The sequence below is a fragment of the Capra hircus genome, chromosome 26 (genome assembly GCF_001704415.2).
Source record: "Capra hircus breed San Clemente chromosome 26, ASM170441v1, whole genome shotgun sequence".
Classification (NCBI taxonomy): domain Eukaryota; kingdom Metazoa; phylum Chordata; class Mammalia; order Artiodactyla; family Bovidae; genus Capra; species Capra hircus.
The window spans coordinates 39,947,490-39,972,944 of NC_030833.1; the positions used below are offsets into that span (position 1 = coordinate 39,947,490).

Consider the following 25,455-nt stretch of genomic DNA (forward strand, 5'->3'; position numbering starts at 1 on the left):
ACACTCTTAATTCTCACCCTTGAGAGTAATGCTAGTCATATGCACAATAAAACATTACTTAAAAAGAAATACCACCTAAAACTATGAAAAAAAAAAATCTTAAAATTAGAACAAATTTTAAAAGCAGTATTTATATATAGCTGATCTCATTTATAAAAATAAAAACACACAAGCACATAGAGTAACTATTTTACATATATGGATATGGAGGGTATCTACCAAGTCATGGCGGGAGCTTCTCTTTACCAGTACAGGCCTAACAGTCATGAAAATTATAATTTATTTGATCAAAAAGTTCACACTCATTCTTTTCATTCATTTTTAATTTACATTAATGCTATATTATTGTGAGTTTTCTTATGCTACCTAAAAAAATTATTCAAGGACTTTAAATGCTGGATAAAAAAGTTTTAAATCTTTTTAAAAGTACTGAGGAACAAAAAAATAAATAAATATCGAGATAACAGAAAAAAATTAAGTGAAAAAATAATCGCAGAAATAAGTGTAACACTGACTGGCTTTCATAGAAAGAGGAGGCCTGACTTTCAGCAAGTAAGCTAGAAGGTATTTGCAATATATTTTATAAGAATTAGAACCAAGGACTTCCCTGGTGGGAAGTGGTAAAGAATTACTGATGGAAACTAGAGAAAGCTCGTGCAGCAATGAAGACTCTGTACAGCCAAAAATTAATTAATTAATTAATTTTTTAAAAAGAATCAGACACAAGAATAAAGAAATTCAACACAATAGTAATTTTTAAAAGGACAGCAAAATTAACAGAAAATATGAACGAATGCATTTCACAGAGTGAAAACTAGCACAGACATACAGTGAATAAAGACAGACGCTGACAGGAGTACAGCTCAAAACCATAAGATGCCCCTTTATCTCCTGACCCAACAATTCCACCCCATGCTCTACAAATTCTTGTACACGTATACGTAGGACCATGTTTAAAATAGGATCACTCTTCTAAGAGCAATGAATGAAAACAATCTAAATGGTCAAGAGAACAGATAACTAAATTGTATAGTCACACACACTTTGAAATATTACACAGCAGTGAAAGTGCTTAACTATAACCATACATAAATGACTCTCAGGAATATGATGTGGATAATGTCTCAGAACACAATTAATGTGTAGAACTAAAATATATATATATATATATATAGTTTAACTTACATTTTTAACAGATCAAAAAAAGACAAATACAAAACATTCATTATAGTAACTTCATTGGGGATAGGAAACAAAAAATGGATGAGACCCACAAACATCTGCTGTGTGAATATTCTTCAGACCTTAGCATTTAAGTATTCTTTTGTAACTAACTCTAAGTAATGAAAAATATTTAAAATTATTTCAACTTTTAAAAAAAGTCTAATTATGATACAAAATACAGCAGTCATAAAAGAAAAATAAATTGCTCCAAGGGAAAAAAGCCCCATAATCAAAATCAAGAAAAACGGCAAGATAGGGGTCAGGTTACAGGGGTTATCCACAATTAATACCTTAAAAAGTTAATTTCCTAAATATATAATAAGCTCCCATAAAGCAATAACAATTAAAAAAAAACCTAAACTAAAACAAAGAATATGAACACTCAGACCACAGGAGAAAAAAAATAAACTGTAAACCAAAAAAAGTTCATTCTAATTAAAAGATATGCAAGTTAGAATTATAGTTGAGATATACTGTTTACATGTCAAGTTAGCAGATATCAAAGAAATAATGATAAAATACTACCTTGTGGATAAGAGTATAGAGAACAATACTTTCTTATACATTAGTCCTGGTGAGTAAATTGGAAAAAATGTACAAACCAGTGACTCATAAATTCCACTTTAAGGAATTTATTTCACAGGAAGACTTACAAAAGTTCAAAACGACATCACTGGATCATTAACTGGAAATCACCTTAATTGTTCAATAATAGGGGACTCATTAACCATAAATACATGTTCCTAGTCATTAAAAAAGTCATCTGGAAACTCTTTATATCTTGAGATGGAGAGAAAGCCAAGATACACTACGTGAAGAAAAACGAGGTTCACAGTGTTTATTGGAGGTTTCCATTTTTTAACAGGAAGAGAAGGAAGGAGCAACAGAGGAAGACGGAGAAGAAAAAAAAAATATTGGTAACATTTGATTCCTTGGTGGGAAGCTTGATGGCAGTTTTCCCCTCACTATATATACTTTCATGTATTTTAAATTTGGAACCATGTGAACGTATTTCCTATTTTTAATATCAAACTATAATAAAAACTTGTTACAACTGCACTACATACTCTCCTACATACAACCTGTAAACAGAAGTTTACTTTTTACTTTTTTTGGGGACTTGAGCTTAGTCCTTAAAAGAAAAAAAAAGGTTCTAATCTTATAGAAGGCACATATTTTTTCTTACTATCAGCCATTCTTCAGTTTGTTTAAGCTGACTAAATTTTTGGTGAAATAATAGTTCTCGTCATTTTAAAAAAATTATGGAGTTGACAAATGTTCTCATCAATACTAAAACTAGTGTCTAAACATGATATATAAGGAAAACAATGATTATCATTTAAACTGGCCACACAACTTTTCAAATAGCTAACCTCTTTCTGTACTTGCTCAATCTGCTTTTTGGCATCGGCCAGTTTCTCTTTGAGCTCAGCATAATCTTCTTCCTTCCTCTGAAGATCAGCTTTCAGATTCTGGACAAGAGCAGTGCTTGCAGAGAGCTCCTCTTTCAACCTAAAAAGAAAAAATCACTTTCCTATAGTGATATATCACTAATCACTTAGGATCATATGTGTGACTAATAATCTACAAAATTAGATCTTTTCACAAACTTGGAATGTCCATAGCATGAATGAGGACTTCAAGGATTTCAGGAGATTTTATAAACAGAACTCTGCATGTAAATAACATTCAGTCCCACAGGTTTATACAAAGTTCAAGTTCTTCTCTTAACATACATGCTATATTTAACCAGATTAAGTTATGCCCACCTAAATTCTTGAAAAGCTATATAGAAAAATCAATAAAAGATGCAAATTTTTTAACCCTTTTAATAACTTTTAGCTTACTTTTCTGTTTCTTGCCAGTTTGTTTCCTTTTCTTCTTCCTTTAATTGAAGTGAATGCTTAGCATCTTGCAAATTTTTTGTTAATTGCATGATTTCTTCTTTCAATTTGACTTCCCTTTCACTTAAATCTCTGGCATTTTGGATAGAATCTTTAAGATTTGCTTGACATTCATTCAGATTTCTTTCTTGCTTTAAAATGACAGATTCCTTTTCCATAATTTCTTGTTCTAACTTGGCTGAATGGCTACATTCATCTTTCTGAGTTTCTAACATTGCTTCAAGTTCCTTTATTTTCTCCTTATAGGAAGTAACATCTTGCGTAAGTTCTAAAAGTGCTCTCTTTCCTTCCACTACATGCTGTACTTCAATATCAAGACTAATGGTTTTTTCTTGTACTTCTTTCTTCAGCTGCTGTATAAGATTATCTTTTTCTTTTAGTAAATCATCTTGATTCTTTTTCTCCCTCTCCTCTATTTTTAGTCTGTTGTTTTCATTTGTATAGTCTTTTACTTCTGCCTGTAATTTTTCAATTTGTTTTTCTAGTTCCTCAATCTGATGGGTTTTTTGGGAGGAAGTCTTTACAATCTCTTTACATTCTTCCCAAATGGCTTCAACAGTAGAATGGAAAGACCTTTCCCTACTAAGTTCTTGAATACCATGTTCTTTAACCTGCTTACTTATCAAATAATCATTATCCAAATGACGTAACTGTGTATTCGGCAAATTACCTTCTTGAGAACAACTGGAAAAATCCCTGAAATTGAGTAAATCTATGCTTGCAATCTGAGAGACTGAATCAAGTCTACGCAGTTCATCTATTTTTGCCTGCATTAATTTTATTTGGGAAACATTATTTGTGATGTTTCTTCTAGCAGTTTCTATCTCCTCTGACAATTTCATGATCCTTTCCTTCTGTTCTTGATTTATACTTTTCTGCACATGTAATTCAGAAATCACATTGTCATAACTCGACTGAATTTGTTGGACCTCTATACTAAAGCCTAAACATTTTTTTTCAGAAGAAGAAAGTTCCTGCTGCAAACTAACAATCTGTTTATTTAATTCTGTTTTTTCTTCCTTTTCATTTTTAAGTTCATTCTCAATGGTGAGTAAACGTGTTTTTAGCTCTTCGTTATTTTCTTGTAGAACTCTAATGTTTTCCTCATCTGAAATGCTCTCTTGCGTTTCTTCACTTTTCTTTTGGTCTTCAGTGATAGTTGGACTAGCATGTGTAAGTCCTTTAAAAATAAAAAAATATATACATTATTAATCTGGCAAACTTTAATAAAATCCAAAAGCTACCATATAAGCCAATATTCAAACATATGAAACATATGAAAACAAACAATGAAAAACAAAGAAGCTATTGAGTTAAAAAAGAAAAATCAGGTTGCAAAACATACATAGTATAAACCGAATTATGTAAAAATCATAGTTCTGTTAAGCCACAGCAGAGTTATTAGCAAAGGATGTACAAAAAATACTGGCAGCTACCTCTGAGTGGGACTACCAGTTACTTCTACTTTCTTTTTATAGCATTTAATGTTATTTGAATTGTCTACCACAAATCTTTATTATTACTAAGAGATAGAGGGTAGGGAATCACACCCTAAGGCTGACTAAAGAACAGTTTAAAAGTACAGTTATACTATAGGTCTACTAAATCAGTGATTTACAAACTGAGTGCCTTACACTTTCAGAGCGGAAATTAGGAGAAAAATGGTTAAACTTCTGCTAAGTCTAATGGAGCCTTATCTTTAATAGTTGCATAACTGTCAATAAACTGTTTGATTCCATGGCTGTTTCCTCAAATGTAAAATGGAAATAATATCACCTATCTCAGAGTTATTGTAAAGATCAAGAAAATAAATGAACTTGGAACACTGTGCTTGGGATATAGTTAGATATTATTAGAAATTGAAAATCTGTACAGAAGAGCTCAGCTAGTTAAAAATAAATAAAATTTTGTCTTTTTCAGGCTTAATACCTACATTTCAAAAATAGGATATTTCTCTCTGCCCTACTTTTACAGGATAGTGTTAAGAGGGCCAAATAAATTAATATATAAGGTATGTTAAAGCATTTTCTAAATGTTATGTAAGTACAAGAACTTTAACAAATACAGTTGATATAGATTAAAGTAAACTGTCCAGAGGATGCACTATTAGCTAAAAGTTAATTCTTAACATTTATGTTGACAAAATAAATCATCTTACACAACTGTCCAATATAAATTATGTTCAAATTTTTCTCACAGATTGCATGATTAACTTTTGAAACATAATTCTCAATTCTCCAGATGTACAAATTTATCTTTTTATGCTTTTATACAATTTCTGTTATAATAATAACTGATCTGATGAGTGTCTCATATCCTAGGAAAATTACTTCAAAACATAAGAATGTGAACTTTTGGTTTTTAAATTTTTGTCCTATTTCACTTCATGGTTTGATGTTTATATGTGTGAATTTTATATACAACATGACTCTAGTACAATTTATATGTATTTTTATACGATACTGTATTTGATCAACTCAACAGGTCCTTTTGACCTTCATGCATCCCCCTCAACTGGCCATTCATCTGTCAATTTCACCTATATTTTTATTTGGCAGTCTCGTTAAGCACATTAAGAATCAAATTCCTGCTTAGAGGTTCCAGGTACAATATGAAATCCATAAATGCAGAAGGCAGTCATAAGGAAGAACTGGACTGAAATTCTCCAAAAAATCTATTACTTTCAGTTGTTAACTGTCCAAAGAATCTTTAAAAGGTATATTTTATAGTTGTCTTTTTAATAAGTGCCAACATATTATCCTATGAATCTGAGTACATCATATTATATTGAAATACTATGTATACTTGTTTCTCGCATCTATTATATTCCAAATTTCCTGAAAGAAGACTCTCTGTGTCTAATGCATCTTTACATACTTGAACAATAATCCTAAATGAATTATTTTTGACATTTACCTACGTTGCTTATGTTCTCCTTTTCTATCTCTAAGACATATCACTGGATCAGAAAAACACAATTTTTGTAATCAGTTTAGATATGTGCAAATTTATAATCTAACATGGCCCAGTTGTATTAACTCAGTTACTGTAGTATAATTTTATGTTTTAAATTTTAAGGTTTTATCTTTACGGTATCATTTTTACAATGGTGACTCTCTAGTTTTACAGAGTGAGCAAGAGAGCTCAGAATGTAGATTCCAAACAAGTATCAAACATACTGATTTGGTAAATCTGGAATGTATTGTACATGCAAACACCTTGAGTGTACATACACAACGATCCAGGCACTTGTCTGTTTAAACTTCTGGAAGAACTTGATGGTCACCCCTATAAAACATTTTGGATCTAAACATATCAGTTTGCTTCATTACAAAGCCTCTATCTGGCAGGCCGGCTACATGTAATTGTTCCATAAGAGATAAATATCAAATCTCACACAGCAATGAGATTCAAGCCCTTAAATTTTCCCCCTGCTGTGGCAGGCTCCTGAGCATCTAGACAAGACAACAGTGCCCAATCTAATGAATCTGTTCAGTTAAGGAGGCATCTTTAAGATCATAAAAAGCTCTTTAAAATTAATACTATCCTACATACAAACAGTATGCACACCACAAGAAGCAGTCAACAGAATGAAAAGGCAACCTGTGGAATGGGAGAAAATATTTGCAAACCATTTGTCCGGTAGGACAAGGAGTTAATACCTAAAATATATAGGAAACTCACACAACTCAACAGCCAAAAAATCAAGCAATTCAATTAAAAAATTGGCAGAGGAGCCAAACAGATATTTTTCCAAAAAGACATACAAATAATCAACAGGTACAGGAAAAGGTGTTCAATATCACTAAGCATCAGGGAAAAGGAAATCCAAAGTACAGTAAGATTATCACCTAACACTTGTTAGGATGTCTATCATCAAAAAGATAAGAGATAACAAACGCTGACAAGAATGAGAAGAAAGAGGAAATCTGATCACTGTTAATGGGGATATTTAGTAGTATAGGCAGTAGAAAACCAGTATGGAGGTTTCTCAAAAAATCAAAAATCGAACTATCATCTAACAACCCCACTTCTGAGTATAAATCCAAAGGAAATGAAATCACTATTCAAGTTCATGCAAGTTCATGCCCTATGTTCACTGCAACATTTTTTACAATAGCCAGGACATTGAAAAAAACCCAAGTGTAGATGGATAGGTGAATGGATTTTTTAAAAAGGGGTATAAGTATATGTAAAATGGAATATAATTACTCAACCTAAAGAAGAATGAAATCGTGCCATCTCCAACACAGGTGAACCTGGAGGGTTCATTTTGTGAAATAAACTACACATGGAAAGACAAATACTGTATGGTGTCGATACAAGGAAACAACAAGATTTAACTCATAGAAACAAAGAGTAGAATGGTGGTTGATGGAACCAGGGAGAGGCTTATAAAAGGGTATAGTTTTTCAATTGAAGATGAATAAGGTCATAGAATCTAACTATAACATGGTGTCTATAATTGATAACAATGTATTGTATAACTGAAATTTGCTTGGGGTGTGTAACTTGAGTGTTCTCACCAAAAAAGAAAAAGAGGGGGAAAACAGGTGAATACATGAGATGATGGATGTATTAATTAATTAACATGGTGGGAAACTTTTCACAATGTATATCAAATCATGTTAAACAGTTTAAATATATCACAATATTATTTCTCAATTATACCTCAATAGGACTGGAGGGAAAAAATCCCAGTTCTCTCTGATGTCCCCAGTTAGAGTATCCCCTCACCCCAAACTCACGATATAATCTGAGAACATCATCTTGCCACTCCAAGAATTTATCCATTTTTACATTCAGTAGTATACTTGCCAAAACAAGCTTTATTTGTTTTCATTTTCCAAATACAATCCATATTCTTTTCCTTCACACAATAGTTTAAATGCTCTTGGGCAGCAGTAATTATGTAATCCCGTAACAGGATTCTAAGATTTCTTTAACAGACTACCTAAAAGCACACTGGATAACGTTTTATTACCTATAAATTACACTGTCTCTTCTGACTCAAAAAGGAGAGGAAAATCATGGCATTACTCCTGCTCCACAGCCTGGTTTCTGAAAAGCTAATGAGTTGATTTTTGAAGATTTTCCTATGTTTGTAGTTACATTTTCATAATTTAGGTCCTTCAGATTCTCAGTTTATTCTAAGGATTCCAGCTACTTTGGAAACTAACAGATTCACTCTTATTTACTTTTATAACACACTTGCCCATTTATTCTAACGAATTTTTTAAAATTCAGACTGTCTCCTAACATTTTACAAAACTGTAGCCAAGTCATCCCAAAGTGGAATAACTTTCTTTCCCCCTGATTCACACTTCTGTTCTACTTTCCCTTTAAGTAATTTTGTACTTATGACACAATTTTCACACCTATGACTTCATCGGTGGAACTTCACCAGTGGAAATGACTAATCCTTCTGCCCTTTAAGAAGACAAGTTATAAAAAAAAATGTCTGAACCCTTTATCAAGAGAGATGGGATGTAAGCAAGTTAAAAATGATAATCAGAAATTCAGAGCTCACAAATAAATCCTGAATATACTGAGAGAAGAGACTTGAGTCATGTATACTGTATGGACATATCCCTAAACCTTGAGGTAAATTAAATCAAGTACAACATAGCTTTTGTGATCAATAAAAGCATTTTGTCATGTTGTTCTCTTACTATACTTTAATAAACTAGATAATTACATAAGATACTTCAGGAAATTAGATTTGCATCTGATATTCAGATATTCACATTATCCTTTTAGAAATTTTTATGTTTCATATCAAAGGATTCATAGAACATATTCAGAACAGTGTTAGGGAGAAATTAAATTATTAGTCTAGCCATAAAGATGAAGTAGATTATACAGTATATGAGCCTAATATAGGTTAACTTATAAAAAGTAAACATAGCAATAAGACAGTTACTTTAATATTTCCACCACATCCAACCTGTACATATGCTGCTTTACCTATATTTTGCTACAAAAATTAGTTTTGGTTGAAAAGTCATAGGAGAGCAGACTACAGCATATTTCTGGTTTGTCTCCTTTACTACTATTCTGAAGGCTTATTTCTAGAAATGTTTACATGGTTAATCAGCTTACCCAAAGTACAGATATAGTGACACAAAGAAGTAAATTCACTTTCATAGGGAAATAGCTTTGCATTTCCTTTTAAGAGCAGAAAACATCAATCCTGCATAACTATCAGCCCCCAATCCTATCCTACAATCCTATCCTACAGAAATCACATATTTTGTTTTGGAGATTTTTTTAGTAGCAGGTTGAGGGCAAAAATGGTTATATTATAGCTACAATTTTCATATGATCTCTTATGTAGTCCTTATAGTCTCTTAACAACAAAAAATTAAGAAATAGCCACAGTGGTTATGATTTTTTTTGGGGGGGAAGTATTTTGTTACCTAAATTTATAAACCTACTCACATCCAAATTATTTATTACTAACAACCCAGACTATTATATAATCATCTCTTCCATGAATGGGGTTACCCTTAGGATTAGCTGTACCATGTGGATCACTCGCTCCTGTACACTTCCACTTCCTAGTGATCTACAGATCCTACATTCTCATCTACCCTGAATTCTCAACTACTCTATGGCCCCAAACAAGGTGAAAAAACAGAGGAACAGTGCTATGGAAATCATAAAAGGATTATACTCCCTGTAGTTAAGGCACCATTCATTCAGTGGATAATAGAAAATGACGATGCATATTAGTGTGCTGTTTCATACTGTTCATGGGGTTCTCAAGGCAAGAATGCTGAAGGGGTAGTTTGCCATTCCCTTCTCCAGTGCCTAAAGAACTATGGACGGAGGTTCATACACTGTACAGGAGGCAGTGATCAAAACCATCCCCAAGAAAAAGAAATGTAAAAAGGCAAAATGTTTGTGGAGGCCTTACAAATGGCTGAGAAAAGAAGAGAAGCAAAAGGCAAAGGAGAAAAGGAAAGATATACCTATCTTGAATGCAAAGTACCAACGAATAGCAAGGAGAAATAAGACAACCTTCCAAAGTGAACAATGCAAAGAAACAGAGGAAAACAACAGAATGGGAAAGACTAGAGATCTCTTCAAGAAAATTAGATACCAAGGGAATGTTTCATGCAAAGATGGTCACAATAAGGGACAGAAATGGTATGGACCTAACAGAGACAGAAGATATTAAGAAGAGGTGGCAAGAATATACAGAAGAACTGTACAAAAAAAGATCTTCATGACCCAGATAACCACAATGGAGTGATTACTCACCTAGAGCCAGACGCCTTGGAGTGTGAAGTCAAGTGGGCCTTAGGAAGCATCACTACGAACAAAGCTAGCGGAGGTAATGGAATTCCAGCAGAGCTATTTCAAATCCTAAAAGATGATGCTATTAAAGTGTTGTACTCAATATGCCAGCAAATTTGGAAAACTCAGCAACAGCCACAGGACTAGAAAAGCCAAGTTTTCATTCTAGTCCCAAAGAAGGGCAATGCCAAAGAATGTTCAAACTACCACACAACTGCACTCATTTCACACACTAGCAAAGTAATGCTCAAAACACATGTATACCCATGGCAGATTCATGTCAATGTATGGTAAAAACCAATACAGTATTGTAATTAGCCTCCAATTAAAATAAAATTTATATTAAAAAATATATATATTAAAAAAAAAATTCTCCAAGCTAGGCTTCAACAGTAAGTTAACTGAGAACTTCCAGATGTTCATGCCGCCTTTAGAAAAGGCAGAGGAACCAGAGGTCAAATTGGCAACATCTGCTGGATCATAGAAAAAGCAAGGGAATTCCAGAAAAACATCTACTTCTGCTTCATTGATTATGCTAAAGCTTTTGACTGTGTGGATCACAAGAAACTGTGGAAAATTCTTAAAGAGATGGGAATACCAGACCATCTGACTTGCCTCCTGAGAAACCTATAAAAAGGTGAAGAAGCAACAGTTAGAATTGGACATGGAACAACAGACTGGTTCCAAATTGGCAAAAGAGTAAGTCAAGGCTGTATAGTGTCACCCTGCTTATTTAAATTATATGCAGAGTAAATCAAGCAAAATGCCAGACTGGATGAATCACAAGCTGAAATTAAGATTGCTGGAAGAAATATCAACAACTTCAGATATGCAGATGATACCACTCTAATGGCAGAAAATGAAAAGGAACTTTATAGCTTCCTGATGAAGGTTGAAAGAGGACAGTGAAAAGGCTGGCTTAAAACTCAACTTTCAAAAAATTAAGATCATGGCATCCAGTTCCATCACTTCATAGCAAATAAATAAAGAAAAAGTAGAAACAGTAGAAACAGATTTTATTTTCTTGGGCTCCCGAATCACTGTGGACAGTAACTAAAGCCACTGAATTAAGAGATGCTTGCTCCTTAGAAAAAAAGCTATGACTAACCTAAACAGCACGTTAAAAAGCAAACATCATTTTGCTGACAAAGGTCCATCTAGTCAAGCTTTGGTTTTTTCCAGTATCATGTACAGATGTGAGAGTTGGACCATAAGGAAGTCTGACTGACAAAGAATTGATGCTTTTGAACTGTGGTGCTGGAGAAAACTCTCACAAGTCCCTTGGACAGCGAGAAGGTCAAGCCAGTCAATAGTAAAGGAAATCAACCCTGAATATTCATGGGAAGGACTAACATTGAAGCTCCAATACTTTGGCCACCTGATGCAAAGAACCAACTCACTGGAAAAGACCCTACTGCTGGGAAAGATTGAAGGAAGGAAGAGAAATGGGCAATAGAGGATAAAACGGTTGGATGGCATCACCAATTCGGTGGACATGAGCTTGAGCAATCTCCAGTAGATAGTTAAGGACAGGGAAGCCTGGCGTGCTGCAGTGCTGCTGCTGCTAAGTCGCTTTTGCGACCCCATGGACTGCAGCCTACCAGGCTCCTCCGCCCCTGGGATTTTCCAGGCAAGAGTACTGGAGTAGGCTGCCATTGCCTTCTCCGACACTGCAGTGCACACGGTCCCAAAAAGCCAGACACAAATGAGTGACTGAACAGCAACAAATGCATATTAGCTTCAACCTATTAGCTCATAAACTATTACATTAATATAGCTAATGCTATCAGTTCAGTCACTCAGTTATGTCCAACTACTGCTATATTATCCTTTACATCAACTACTTTTAAAAACATTACTTTTACTGAGGTTCTGTGAAGCCTGTATTATATTGGTGTATTATCCAATTGTTTTTATTCTTAACAACCTTAGCAGGCAGGTATATTTAACTTATTTTACTAATAAACAAAGCAAGACTTAATTTATCCATTTATCCCAAGGTGAAGCAGCTAATTAGGTTTCTAAAGTAATGTATGTTCTCTTAGAAAGTCTTCCTTCTCTGTACTATATTATAAGAGTTTCCCTAAAGACAGAATAGTTTAGAGGGAAAGTGAGAGCTGCTATGTTCTACATAGCCAGGGAGGTATAGCATAAAGTGAGTAAGCTTAGACACACTTTTTTTTCTAGTAGTTTCATAGTAAACACAACTTGACCACATTTGCCTTTTGTAACGTTTAGCTCAAAGTCTTCCTGTTAAATGGCCTTTCCTTCAAATGAAAAAAGAAGAGGGAAAAAAAGTGTGGAGAAATTCTGACAGAAAAGGTGACTTTCAATTACGACAGTCACAGAAATAAGAGAATTACCATGATGCTAAACTGGTAAGAGCACAACATCTAAAAGCATTAAAATGAAGGCGGCTTTAAACACCTGCATCCTCTAGACAGTTTATAACATGTCAGTGTAAAAATTAGGGACACTTAGATTTTCTCAGGTTTCTTCCTTAGATAAGTAAATTTCCTTCTACTTGCAACTTTTGTGTTTCCTGGTTTAGGAGTTAGCTTTCTTAATGGCCTCCTGTTAGCAGCTGAAGAAGTACCTTTCTTTGCTGGTGGTTCATCTTGTTGAAGTTCAGTTTCATTTAATCTTTTTCTTCCTGAATACGTTTTAGTTTTGCTGTCCTTAGACATTTCAGTCATTTCATTACAAACCAATTTATTGTTTATTATTAAAGAAGAATTACCAACATTGTCCTAAAGTAAAATAAATTAAAATTAGTTCACATATAAAAAGCTATAATAAATATAACTATATAAATTAAAATTCAATACTGCATCATAAAAATTGTATTTTCAAGTTTGTTGAGATATTTTCTAGGTTATTTCCTAAATCTCACCCCACCCTAAAATAACTGATGACTCTACGAAATAAGTAATATTAACTAACTTGTATAATCACTAAGCAGGACCCCCCCCCCAAAAAAAAAGTAACTGTGTAGCTTCATCCTGATACCAAAACTAAAAACAGATTCATCTTTAGATTTTCTAAGATCAGGTGGGTTAGACTTATTTGCAGATAACCAAGTCCTAAAACACTTACCTCTAAATCATAAACAAAATGAGCTTTGACAAAGAGAAATAGGAAAACACTATGACATAATTGCTCCTTATAGATACTTTCACTTAAAATTTTGAATAATCATGAATAAGTAGAAAACATCAATCATTTTGTTTTGCAACCAAAGCTCAAAATAACCATGTCCTACACTTTAACAAATCCCAGAAAAAGTTCTAATCTTAGCTTCTAGCCTTTGTATATTCAAAGATACACAATCTACATACTGCTTTAAAACTGAGCTCCTAGTTTATCTAGATGAAAAAGACCACTTAGAGTTTCATTTTTTAAGGCAAAGACTACACCTCCCTAATAGGACAGCAGAAAGGTACCCAGAAAGAAGGGTGAAACCTTAGCAATTAAGTGCATGTTTATAAAGTAATTAAAGGTTTGGGAAAGGCAGAAATGAATTAAATCCCTACATATTGGTAGCAATCCATTTGCAGGGGGCAGGTAGGTGGTGGGTAAAACTATATGAGAAAATAAAACATCATTTTATATTATAAAATCATCACTTTGCTAAGATACAGACTAAAATGATTTTACTTCATAATGATTTTTTAAAAAGCAATCTTTTTAGATAGCCCTAAACAAAGAATATCAAGAACAACCTCCAGGCTTTTTCACAATTAGTCCCTTGGTGTCACTGATAAGTGACAAAGTCCTGGGATAGAGGAATCAGACCTCTGACAAAGTCTGAATTTTCAAACAGTCCATGACAATTTTAAGTTGTCCCCCTTTCACGTTCAGATGTATTATAATCACCTAATCAATTTTCTCCTCTTCAAATTATACAATCTTCACCAAGAAAAAAATCTATCCTCCACAAGTGTCAGTTACCGAAAGGAGTATTTTCTGCCTAGAGTATTCTTGGTAGGAAGGATGCTACAGAACCATTCAAAACAAACTTTTATCATTAAAAGAGTCTGTTTTGGACTCTTTGGAACAGTGACCCCAGATGAACAGCTGATCAGCACAGTCAGGTTAAGTTCTAATTTACTTTGCATTTGTTTATTTATGTGAACAATTTAGCACACTGTTTTAAGTTAGTTGATAAAACAGAGTCTACAGCCTACCTAAAAACTTTACTCAAAGACAAGGATTATTAAATTAGGAATACTGCTTATTTTATATTGCTTTTTTTACTATTATTTACATAAACATTATTAACATTATGTGATATGCAAACATACTACAGAAATAGATATAATCCCCTGCTAAAGTTCCAACATTCTTCTTCAAAGTTGTAGGCACCAGAAGTGATCTGTCTCTGGCTTCTCTTTTTCTAGTTTTTCTGGTTTTGGTTTTTTTTTCTTAACCTTCAACAAATCAAAGGCTGAACTTAAAATTCAGATCAAGTCCTGGGAGCTCAGCGGGTAAAGAATTCACCTGCAATGCAGGAGACACCAGTTCGATTCCTGGGTCAAAAAATGCCCTGGAGAAGGGATAGGCTATCCACTTCAGTATTCCTGGGCTTCCCTGGTGGCTCAGCTGGTAAACAATCCATCTGCAATGCCAAAGACCTGGGTTTGATCCCTGGGTGGGAAGAGCCCCTGGAGAGAACAGCTACCCACTCCAGTATTTTGACCTGGAGAATTCCATGTACTGTATAGTCCATGAGGTCGCAAAGTCCGACAGACTGAGCAACTTTCACTCACTCACTCAGAACAAAAACAGGTGGCAAATAATCTCAAAGTGCTAAGAGTCTGGAGGTCCAGCAATTCATTTACTTGAAAATGTCAAAAGCCCTAAGTTGTAAAAAGTTTTTCCTTCTTTTATTTCACAAATCAATTTCCTCTTCTTAATCCATACCACCACTACCCAACTACCTTAAATCAAAATCCTCATCAACTATCACCTGAACTTTTCCAAGAGTTTTCTAGTTGGTCTCCCAGCCTTCATTCTAATTCCACCTCAATCCATCTTCCAAGTTTCTAAAAATATCAACTCAAAATAAAAAATCAACTTTGCTATTCTTTTCCTTAGACTCCTTGCTGCCTACAGAATACAACCCAAATGCTTTAATGAAGTATTTAAGGCCTTCTGCTTCCCCGGTGGCTCAGATTGTAAAGAATCTGCCTGCAATGCAGGAGATCCGGATTTGATCCCTGGGTCAGGAAGATCCCCTGGAGAAAGAAATGTCAACCCACTCCGGTATTCTTGCCTGGAGAATCAATCCCATGGACAGAAAAGTCTGGAGGGCTGTGGTCCATGGGGCTGCAGAGTCGGACAGGACTGAGTGACTAACACACACACACCACCTTACCCCAGTATACTGCTCCTAGGTTCATCATTCACCTCTCCTGCTTCAGACTTTCTTCTTGAGCAAACTTAAAACTTACACTTTCCTATAATGACTGAAAACCTTCTCATATGTCCATGACTGTGCATTCTGATTCTTTTATCTAGAAAAGCAGTGTATCTTCTTGTCCCTCACACCCACCAACTGCTCCTACTTTGGACTAAATAACTTTCACTTGCCATTTAAGATTCAACTTAATCATTTTCATCTGCACAAAGTATTCTCTCAAACCCTGTCCATTCTCAGCTTCTTGTACATACTGACTACCACTGCACACTTCATTATAAATACATTTATCTTGGTTTTCTCTTACTGGGGAGTTGTTAAGGGGAGTAGTTTTTATTAATCTGTATAATTCCTAGAATCTAGCAGAGCACTGGGCACACAGAATCTGTTTTTCTTGACAAAATAAATCATTTTATGCTTCTCCTCCTAACTCTCTACCTTACTACAGGGGTATTTCTCCCAGTTCAGAAAAGTTACACAATAATACATATAATAGATCTGACAAAAAAAATCCAATAATATATAATTATAAATTATAATTAAAATATTAATTACATTACCAATATAATTTGTTGATAACTATATTAACATAAATCCTAAACTGTTAATATAATTATTAATTAATTTACAATAATGTATTCAACAGAAGTGACAAAAAGTCAGATGGGGTGAATAATGCATCTAATAAATGCCAAAAGAGAGGTCTGCTACAAGAGCAGACAGAGGATGAGCTATGCTTCTCCAGACAATGTTCCTTATTTACCCTTGTAGTATCAAAAACCTATTTGATGTTGAGATGATACAGAGAAAATTGTGGGTACTAGCGTTCAACTCTCAAGACACAAAGCAGGGTCAAATGTAACATTTTATAATATGGTAGTCCCTGCTTCAGTTCAGTCGCTCAGTCATGTCCGACTCCTTGCGACTCCATGAATTGCAGCACGCCAGGCCTCCCTGTCCATCACCAACTCCCAGAGTTCACTCAGACTCACATCCATCGAATCAGTGATGCCATCCAGCCATCTCATCCTCGGTCGTCCCCTTCTCCTCCTGCCCCCAATCCCTCCCAGCATCAGAGTCTTTTCCAATAAGTCAACTCTTCACATGAGGTGGCCAAAGTATTGGAGTTTCAGCTTTAGCATCATTCCTTCCAAAGAAATCCCAGAGAATACATCCTGAGACCTAGTAGTTGCCTGAAACCATGGAAATATTGAATCCTATTTACACTATGCTTTTTCCTGTACATGCTTACAAAGTTTAGTATGAGGCCTGGAGCGCTGCGATTCATGGGGTCGCAGAGAGTCAGACACGACTGAGCGACTGAACTGAACTGAACTAAAGTTTAATTAAAAAATTAAGCACAGGGACCTCCCTGGTGGCCCAGTGGCTAAGACTTCCTGCTCCCAGTGCCCGGGGCTCAGGTTTGATCCCTCGTCAGGAAACTAGATCCTACATGCTGCAACTAAAATCCCTCACGCCACAACTAAGATCTGGCAGAGCCAAATAAATTTTTTAGAAAAATTAAGCACAGAATGAGATTAACAATAATTAAATAATAGAACAGTTGTAACAATATACCATAATAAGTTATGTGAATGCAGCCTCTGTTGCTCTCAAAATTATCTTTTACAAATTTAGTGCTTTTTACATCTTAAGCATTTGTGCTCTACGGCCATAACTTTTGCAGTTTGAGGTGTAACAGCAAAACTAGCACAAATTTTCGTTTTCCTTCTTCACAATTTCACAAATAGAAGATTCATTCTTACCATAGATCTTAGCAACCTCAGCATATAAACTTTTTCTTTCCTTATTGAGAATTTTCACCTTTACTTTTTTTTTTCACCTTTACTTTTAAACAAAGCACTTTATAGCTTCTCTATGACATATCCAAATTGTCAGCATCACTACTCTTCTGCTTTGGGGGCATTATTAAGCAAAATCAGCATAACTCGAACACAAGCACTATGATACCAACAACAGACAATCTGATAAATAAGACTAACAGGAGGGATAAGCTAGACAAAGTGATGAGTCAGGCCAAGCAGGCAGGATGGAGCAATATGGCCTAAGATTTCACCATACTACTCAGAACATCACACAGTGTAAAACTCATGAATTATTTCAGGCATTTTTCATTTAATCCTTCTGACCATGGTTAACCCACAGAAACTGAAATTGCAGATAAAGGGGAACTACTGTATACCACGCTTGCCTGTTAGAGAAAAGACATACAAAAGCAGAGAGGTTTAGCTATTAATTTACTCAACCTATTGTGTTATTAACAATATGTTAAAAAATAATTTGAAGGTACCTGCAATAAAAAATGAATATAAAAGAAAGCCAAACCATTGTTTAATTTAAAAAACAACTAAAAGACAGGCTGATCATCCAATCCTAAACTAACTAAACATAAAATTACTTAAATTTCTATTTGAAAGGATACTTAAAAACCCTTAAAATGTTATAGTTTATATTTTAGTCACTGAGTCATGTCCAATTCTTTTGCAACAGTATGGAGTGTAGCCCACAAGGCTCCTCTGTCCATGGGATTCGTCAGCAAGACACACTGGACTGGGTTGCCATTTCCTTCTGCAGGAGATCTTCCTGACCCAGAGATCAAATCCATACCTCCTGCATGGCAAGCGGCTTCTTCACTGCTGAGCCCTGACAAGCCCAGAAAGGCTTTATATGCTATAGTTAATAATGTAATTTTTAAAAGAAACTATCCCTGCTATTAAATAGATGAACTTTAGCAAAACTGTATAAAATAGAAACAAGCTTCTAAAATGAAATGTCATTTATAGTTCTACAGAGATGGATGTACAGATATAGACAGATATATCAATAGAGCAGAGCTACAAAGAGATACAGATCTTTATGATCCATGGATATCAAAGCACATTTAAGTTTCTTTCACCCCAGAGCTCCCCATCCAGTTTGCTGAGGCTTAAACTTTTAAGGGCTACACGGACTTGTCCCTCTTATGTACAAAGCATTCATAGCTTAGTCTGTGGAGATCAAACTGCCATCTTCTAAGTTCTCAAAACTTCATATTGGCACGATAGTGCATTGAATTCAATGCCAAGATAAGCAAGTCAACATTCTTAGTGAATGAGTCTCAGTTGTATAAGCTATTTTAAATTATTTTAAAGCAAACCAAACATACTCTTTATTTAATTTATAACACAAATAAAGTTAGATTCTTACACTGCCTTTACATGTGTTTTCCATAATAGTATCCTCTTTTTGGTCAATTTTATCCATTAACTCTTGAATTCTTTGATTCTGCATAATTATTTTCTTTGGGAAGGAAAAAAACAAAGTTTAGTGAATGTACTTTGGGGATAACAAGAATGCAAATATGATACAGTTTAGAATTCCTTCAAATTTTAAGATTAAGCAAACAAAACAAAAAATAATAGCAATACACTATGCATAGCATGACTTTATTTTCATTTAAAAAATTAACATGCCTAAATATAAAATGAAAGAGAAGCAATATATCATAATGGATAAGAGGAATCAGGAGTCACATGATCTGGGTTTGATTCCTAGCTTCTCTACTTTCTAGTTGTGAACCTCAAGCAAGTTATTTAATGCCTACATAAAAAAACAAAAAATAGTATCTACATCATAAGGTTGTTCTGAGACTTAGACAACTAAAGAACTTAAAAGAGTTCATAGAAAATGTACTATAAAAAATACATGTATGTGTGTATGTATGTGTATATATACATAAAATAATCTCAAAGAGCTACCAACCAAGTTGGTTCGGATTTGTTTTCAATATAAGAGAGACATTACAGGGGACTACTGTACCTTCTGTTTTACATAGTTTAATATAACAGTATGTTTACAACCAACAGCTATCTTTATAAATAGGAAAATAAATAAAAGAAAAGGAGGAGAATAGGAACTATCTAAACGACAGCTAAAATGTCTTGTATTGAGTACACTATTTTGGTTATCTTTTTAAGTACTGGGTATTAGATGCCAAGATTTTGAATTATTTATATCTGAGCATATGTTAAAATATTCAGCTCTTTAGAAGAACAAATATAAGTTAAAAGAAGGTCAGGAAAAATATTAAGTTTAGAGTTTTAAATTCACTTCACTTCTATGTATATCTGCAATTTCATACTTAGATCGAACAATGTCAAATCCATCTACAACCACTTAGAGTAATTATCTGATCTGAAGGTATAAAGTGCTAGAGATTTTCAGATTCTGATGCTGCACACTGATCAGACCATATCCTAAATTTTAAAACAGTAACTTCAGACAAGATAAATACTATTTAAATAATCTATTCAACACAATGCACCTGGTAAAAGAATGACATAGAGATGATTCTCTGGCAGCACATACAGATCTAAGATGCCTTCTAAGGGAAGAAAGCAAGACACAGACCTACAATCCTATTCATATAAAATTTTTAAAAGATGTATGTTACACACATACACACACACATATATGCACATATACAAATAAAATCTTTTCTGGAAAGGCCAAAGAAACTTTCTAGAGACCATATGTGGAAAGAGGTATGAGAGTGAAGGCACTTATATACTCATTAATTATTCATGCTGTCTATTTTACTTATTAATTTCCTTATCAAGATAAAGCTTAAAAGCATTACCTTATTAGATTTCTCAAGCTCTTGAACCAATGAATTTAAATTAATTTCTGATTCTGAAAAAGTAAGAAAATTAAAAATAAATATCTAAGCACCTAAAAAAATATATCGCTAAATAAACATGAAACATAAGCTGCTACAGTAGACACTTCATTGTTATACTCAGGAAAAAGAATTTTCACAGCAACAGAAGCACACACACAGCTACAAATTCTACCACCAGACAGTAATGTTTCTGAAAAAGCCACTTTCAAACCCCAGGGCAAAAATGAATGCTGTCTGCCCAATAGTAGAAAATTTCTGGAATAATGTCAGAAGAGAAGTAGCTTATACCTTTCTGATCCACTTCATAATGAGGCATCACTTATCTGCTATTTTCCACCCATCTTGTTTCACACAGAAAAGGGCAGAGTATTTCATCTAATATTTGCAACTCAGATGTGACAACCTCTGCCAGTCCCCCACCACACACACACACACACACACACACACACACACACACACACACACACACACACACACACACACACAAATGAACAAACTTCACAGCTTTACAATTTCCTATGAGATTTCTTAATTTGCTGATAAAGCTATACTTAGGTTTTGGGTTTTCCTGAAAGTCTATTTTCTAGTAATATTAGTCTAAAAGTAAAGAAAAGGAAAAATATACTTTTACTAGTAAATTACTGGAAACTGATACGAATGGTAAAATATCAAATGTTACCTCCATCATTTTCTGACCACTTGGTAAATAAGCTGCATAAACCTCATACGTACCAACTGTCTTTTTAAGAATTTATAACATCTACATAGGGATATAATACAGCCACTTACCACTTTCTCTCTTTTTTAACTCTTCTTGGGTTTTGATTAATTCTTCTTTGGTTTTAGCTAATTCAGCTTTAACTTGATTAAACTTTATTTCTAAACAACCAATAGCTTCCTGGGGGTCAGCAAGAGATGCAATATATAAGTGAGCAATTTCAGCCTGTTTCTTAATACCAGTGACATCATCTTGAAGAGAATCAATAATATCTTCAATTCCTACATAATTATGTCCTTCCTAAAAATAGCAAAAACCACATGCCTAATGTTAACAGTGGCTTTCACTACTTCAGTGTGGTACCATCTAGCGTGTTTTAAAAACAAATAGCAAAACAAATGCACAACTTACAATTTTTTAAACATATTTTGTGTTTTCCTATTAGGTGACTATAGACATGTTTATGTTTTCTTATATAGAAGTACCTCCAAATATGAAAAAGATGTGTTCCATTAGTCATCTTCTATTTTATGGAACATGAGACATTATTTCTCCGTAAGAACAATGTCATAAACTGTTTGTTGTTTATGTACAGTTTATAGAACAATTATAATTACCTAGTTCAGGTATACTCTTAGTCATATAACGAGTCTTTAAAAGATTTTTTGGGAAAGCTGAAGAAACAAATCCTCATTTTCACAAATCAGACTGAATCCCAAACTATGTCAGGGACACAGAATGATGGTTTGATGGCAAGAGCCTAGACATCATCATCCTGGACCGCTGAACTAATTAAAATACAAAGCAAAACAAAAACAACCAACCATTCCAAAAAGATGTGATTGATTTCAGCTTCCGTAGAAGCAGCAGAGAAGAAAAATGTTTCCTCAACAGTAGAGAATGGTTATTCGGCCAAGCAAGAGTGATTTTTCTATATATAAATATTTTTTTTTTAATCAGAAGGGAATTAAATGACCCTACAGGTCTGTCAGCCATGTAAAATTCTTAAGTTTAAAACAAATCTGAGTGAGTATCCCATAATCAGACAAAAAGCAATCTACCTACAAACACCACAATGACTCAAATAACACCAAACTAAGATATAAATGTAAAAGATATTTTTTTCTAAGTTCAATAGCTATACTTAAACTATTTGTGTTTACATTCCTAACAAAGCTCATCTACTTAGAGTAAAGTTACATATTAAGTTTTTTAAACTCTGAAGTATACTGAATTATCACTGATGTCATATGCTAACTCCCGGCACCTATGCTTCATGTATTTAACATTTCAGTTAACATACTTCAGTTTCATCCTTCAGGGCATGATCTTCATTCTTTGATTCTTCTTGAGCATCACATTTACCAATCAAATCCTTGAAAATAGCCAAACGACATTCAGCATTTTCTTCTAAAATTTCTCGTTCCTGAAGGAGAGTTTCCCTTCATAAAAGAAATTAATCCCATTAAGAAACAGAAAAACCACTACTTTACATTTTTATTTTAAATTTAAGATTAAGCACATTATAAATTAAAGTGAAAGTGTGAAAATGTTAGTTGCTGAGTCGTGTCCAACTCTCTGACACCCCACTGACTAGCCCACTAGGCTCAACTGTCCATGGGACTTTCCAGGCAAGAATACTGAAGTGGGTTGATATTTCCTTCTCCAGGGGATCTTTCTGACCCAGGAATCGAGCCCAGGTCTCTTGCATTGAAGGCAGATTCTTTACCATCTGAGCCACCAGGGAAGTCCCTGGTGGCTCAGACAGTAAATAAAAAGATTTATAAACTAAAAGTCAATTTAAATGATCACTCATATATAACTCACAGTCATCAAAGGGATTAGTAACAGCTATTTTCAAGCTTGCATAAAGGTGAGAGTTTAGAAGTCACCTAATATAAAAAAGCAAAACAGAAAAATTTTTTTTCACAAGTAAATAAGATTTTCAATTTTTATTGGACATGAACAAAAAAACTTACTTAAAGTCAGCTTCTCGTTGGGCCAAATACTGAGTAAATTCCTGTGTAACTTCTTCACGAATTTTAAATTCCAACGTTAACTTTTCCTTTCTTTCATTTATTAGTTTTTTTTTCAAATTTTCTATTAAATCCAAAAGTTTCTAAAATATAAATATTAAAATTCTAATTAAAAAGCAAACAAATTCCAAGAGAAAGATATTCCATGTGTTTAAAAATAAAACTTTTCATTTCATTACTATACGTTTCCTTTTAACAAAGATAGTATTTTCACTAAAAACTATGTATATGCAGAGATTGTTTAATGTGAAAAATCAAGCCCGTCTTGCCACATTTTAGAAACATAGTTCAAATGTCTGTCTGGTTACCCAAAGAATGAAGACAAAAGAAAATCTGAGCATGTATTATCTACTAGGAACTACTCTGGGGAGTTCGTATTTTATTTCATTTAATCCACGCAACCCTTTTTATACTTAGTAGGAGCACTCAAATTTCCTAGGTAGGGAAAGTAAGGACGAAGCCTGTGGTAAATGCTTAAGTCTGAGTTTCAAGTTAGTCTGCCAAAATATAAAGTTGACATGTTACACAGAGCAGTTACTGCGAATCCCCAGTTTTCAAAATGGCAAAGGGAGATATTACATATTTTATCGGGTTTCTATAACTATTCAAATGTAAGCAACAACTCTGTCATTGAAAGCACACACATAATTAATCATGTAATATGGACAATGAACAATAAAACAATTAAAATTTGACATTATAGCCGGTATAGGTATGTAAATTATAACAGTCAAGAAAAGAGCCTGATAGCCTTTTTTTAAGGTTTCTGATTAAAGTTTCTCAATAATAAACTAATTAATAAACTCTCTCAAAGCTACAGATCTTTCACTTTCTCAATTTTATATTTGAAAATATTTTACAGATATCTTGACTTTGAAATTCTAAGAACTCCTACTGAGGAAATAATTTTATGTTTTGGCTATAAAATAGTCACTGTGTTTTTTGCAACAATGAGTGATTGTATGTAAACAAAAAAGAAATAACACTCAACTCAAAAGTCAAGCTTAAGAAATGGGTTCAACTATGGTACCATTATACAGTAAAACTACTGTAATGAATTATGATGACATATTTACAATTCATAATTTCCACAACTTATTTTTAAATGAAGAAAATCTGTTAATATTGTAACAGTAAAAATCCATTAACACGATCAGTAGATTTACAGACATTTATATTTCCCTTTTTCTAGATTCTATCATGATTATATAATACTTTTATAATTTTTAAATAACCACAGACTTTTCCCAGTTTAAAACAATAAATATTTAATAGTAACTCAGTAACTATTGAAGAAGAGGGGCTTCTCTAATGGCTCAGATGGTACAGAATCCATCTGCAATGTAGGAGACCCAGGTTCAATCCCTGGGTGGGAAAGATCCTCTGCAGAAGGGAATGGCAAGCCACTACAGAAATTTTGCCTAGGAAATCCCATGGACAGAGGAGCCTGGCAGAAGAGCTCATTGGGTCACAGAGTCAGACACGACTTACTAACACTTTCACTTTTCACACCGAAGAAGAAATGTGGGAGACTCAAAAGAAATCTGTATCAATGTGGGAATACCTTGGGAAATTGGTTTCTGTAAGTAATTCCCAACAACTAGTTTTCTATTACTGTTAGTATATGATAAAGTATTGAATGAAAAAAATTCTGGTTGGTTATTCAAGTTAAATGAATTTTAAGCATAAATGTTGTTATCAATATATTTCATAATGATCTTTAATATATTTCATAATGATCTTTAATACTGACAACCCTCTAATTAATAAAATGCTAACAATGCAAAGCATGAGAAACCTAATCATTTTCATTTTGAGAAGTATTACAAAAAACTTGGATGAAATTTTAATTTTGAAGTACCCAGTCAATATTATAAGATATGCATTTACACTATATAATCCTACATAAATGACATTATTTTTCCTTAATAAATTAATGACTAACTTAGTAAGTTTAACAAACATTACACTGATATATAAACTTCAGTTTTGAGATCAAAAAAAATTAAAGGACGACTATTAACGACTTAGCCTAGTTTTTCACTGAGGGAAGTACTACATTACAGAGATCCAGGGTAAACCAGGTTCAACCACATAGCGACCAGATAAACCAGAACTAATGGCATCTGGAGCTTTCATCTTCATTTCCAAGCAACACAGGCACAACAATG

The 25,455-nt window shown here is 33.8% G+C and overlaps 1 protein-coding gene across 5 annotated transcripts in view; it reads right to left on the reverse strand.

Annotated features, from left to right (window-relative positions):
• The window catches only part of KIF20B (kinesin family member 20B), an 82,811-nt gene that overhangs the window by 31,554 nt on the left and 25,802 nt on the right, over positions 1 to 25,455 (reverse strand). For 4 of the 5 annotated variants that reach the window (XM_018041593.1, XM_013975077.2, XM_018041592.1 and 1 more), the window contains 8 exons: positions 23,228 to 23,367; positions 22,552 to 22,690; positions 21,320 to 21,548; positions 20,489 to 20,541; positions 19,057 to 19,149; positions 13,027 to 13,180; positions 3,072 to 4,308; positions 2,598 to 2,736 (listed from right to left, as the gene is read on the reverse strand). In XM_018041593.1, the coding sequence (XP_017897082.1) occupies positions 2,598 to 2,736; positions 3,072 to 4,308; positions 13,027 to 13,180; positions 19,057 to 19,149; positions 20,489 to 20,541; positions 21,320 to 21,548; positions 22,552 to 22,690; positions 23,228 to 23,367 (2,184 nt within the window). The remainder of the gene's footprint in view (positions 1 to 2,597; positions 2,737 to 3,071; positions 4,309 to 13,026; positions 13,181 to 19,056; positions 19,150 to 20,488; positions 20,542 to 21,319; positions 21,549 to 22,551; positions 22,691 to 23,227; positions 23,368 to 25,455) is intronic. The other variant, XM_005698202.3, reaches the window with a different exon arrangement.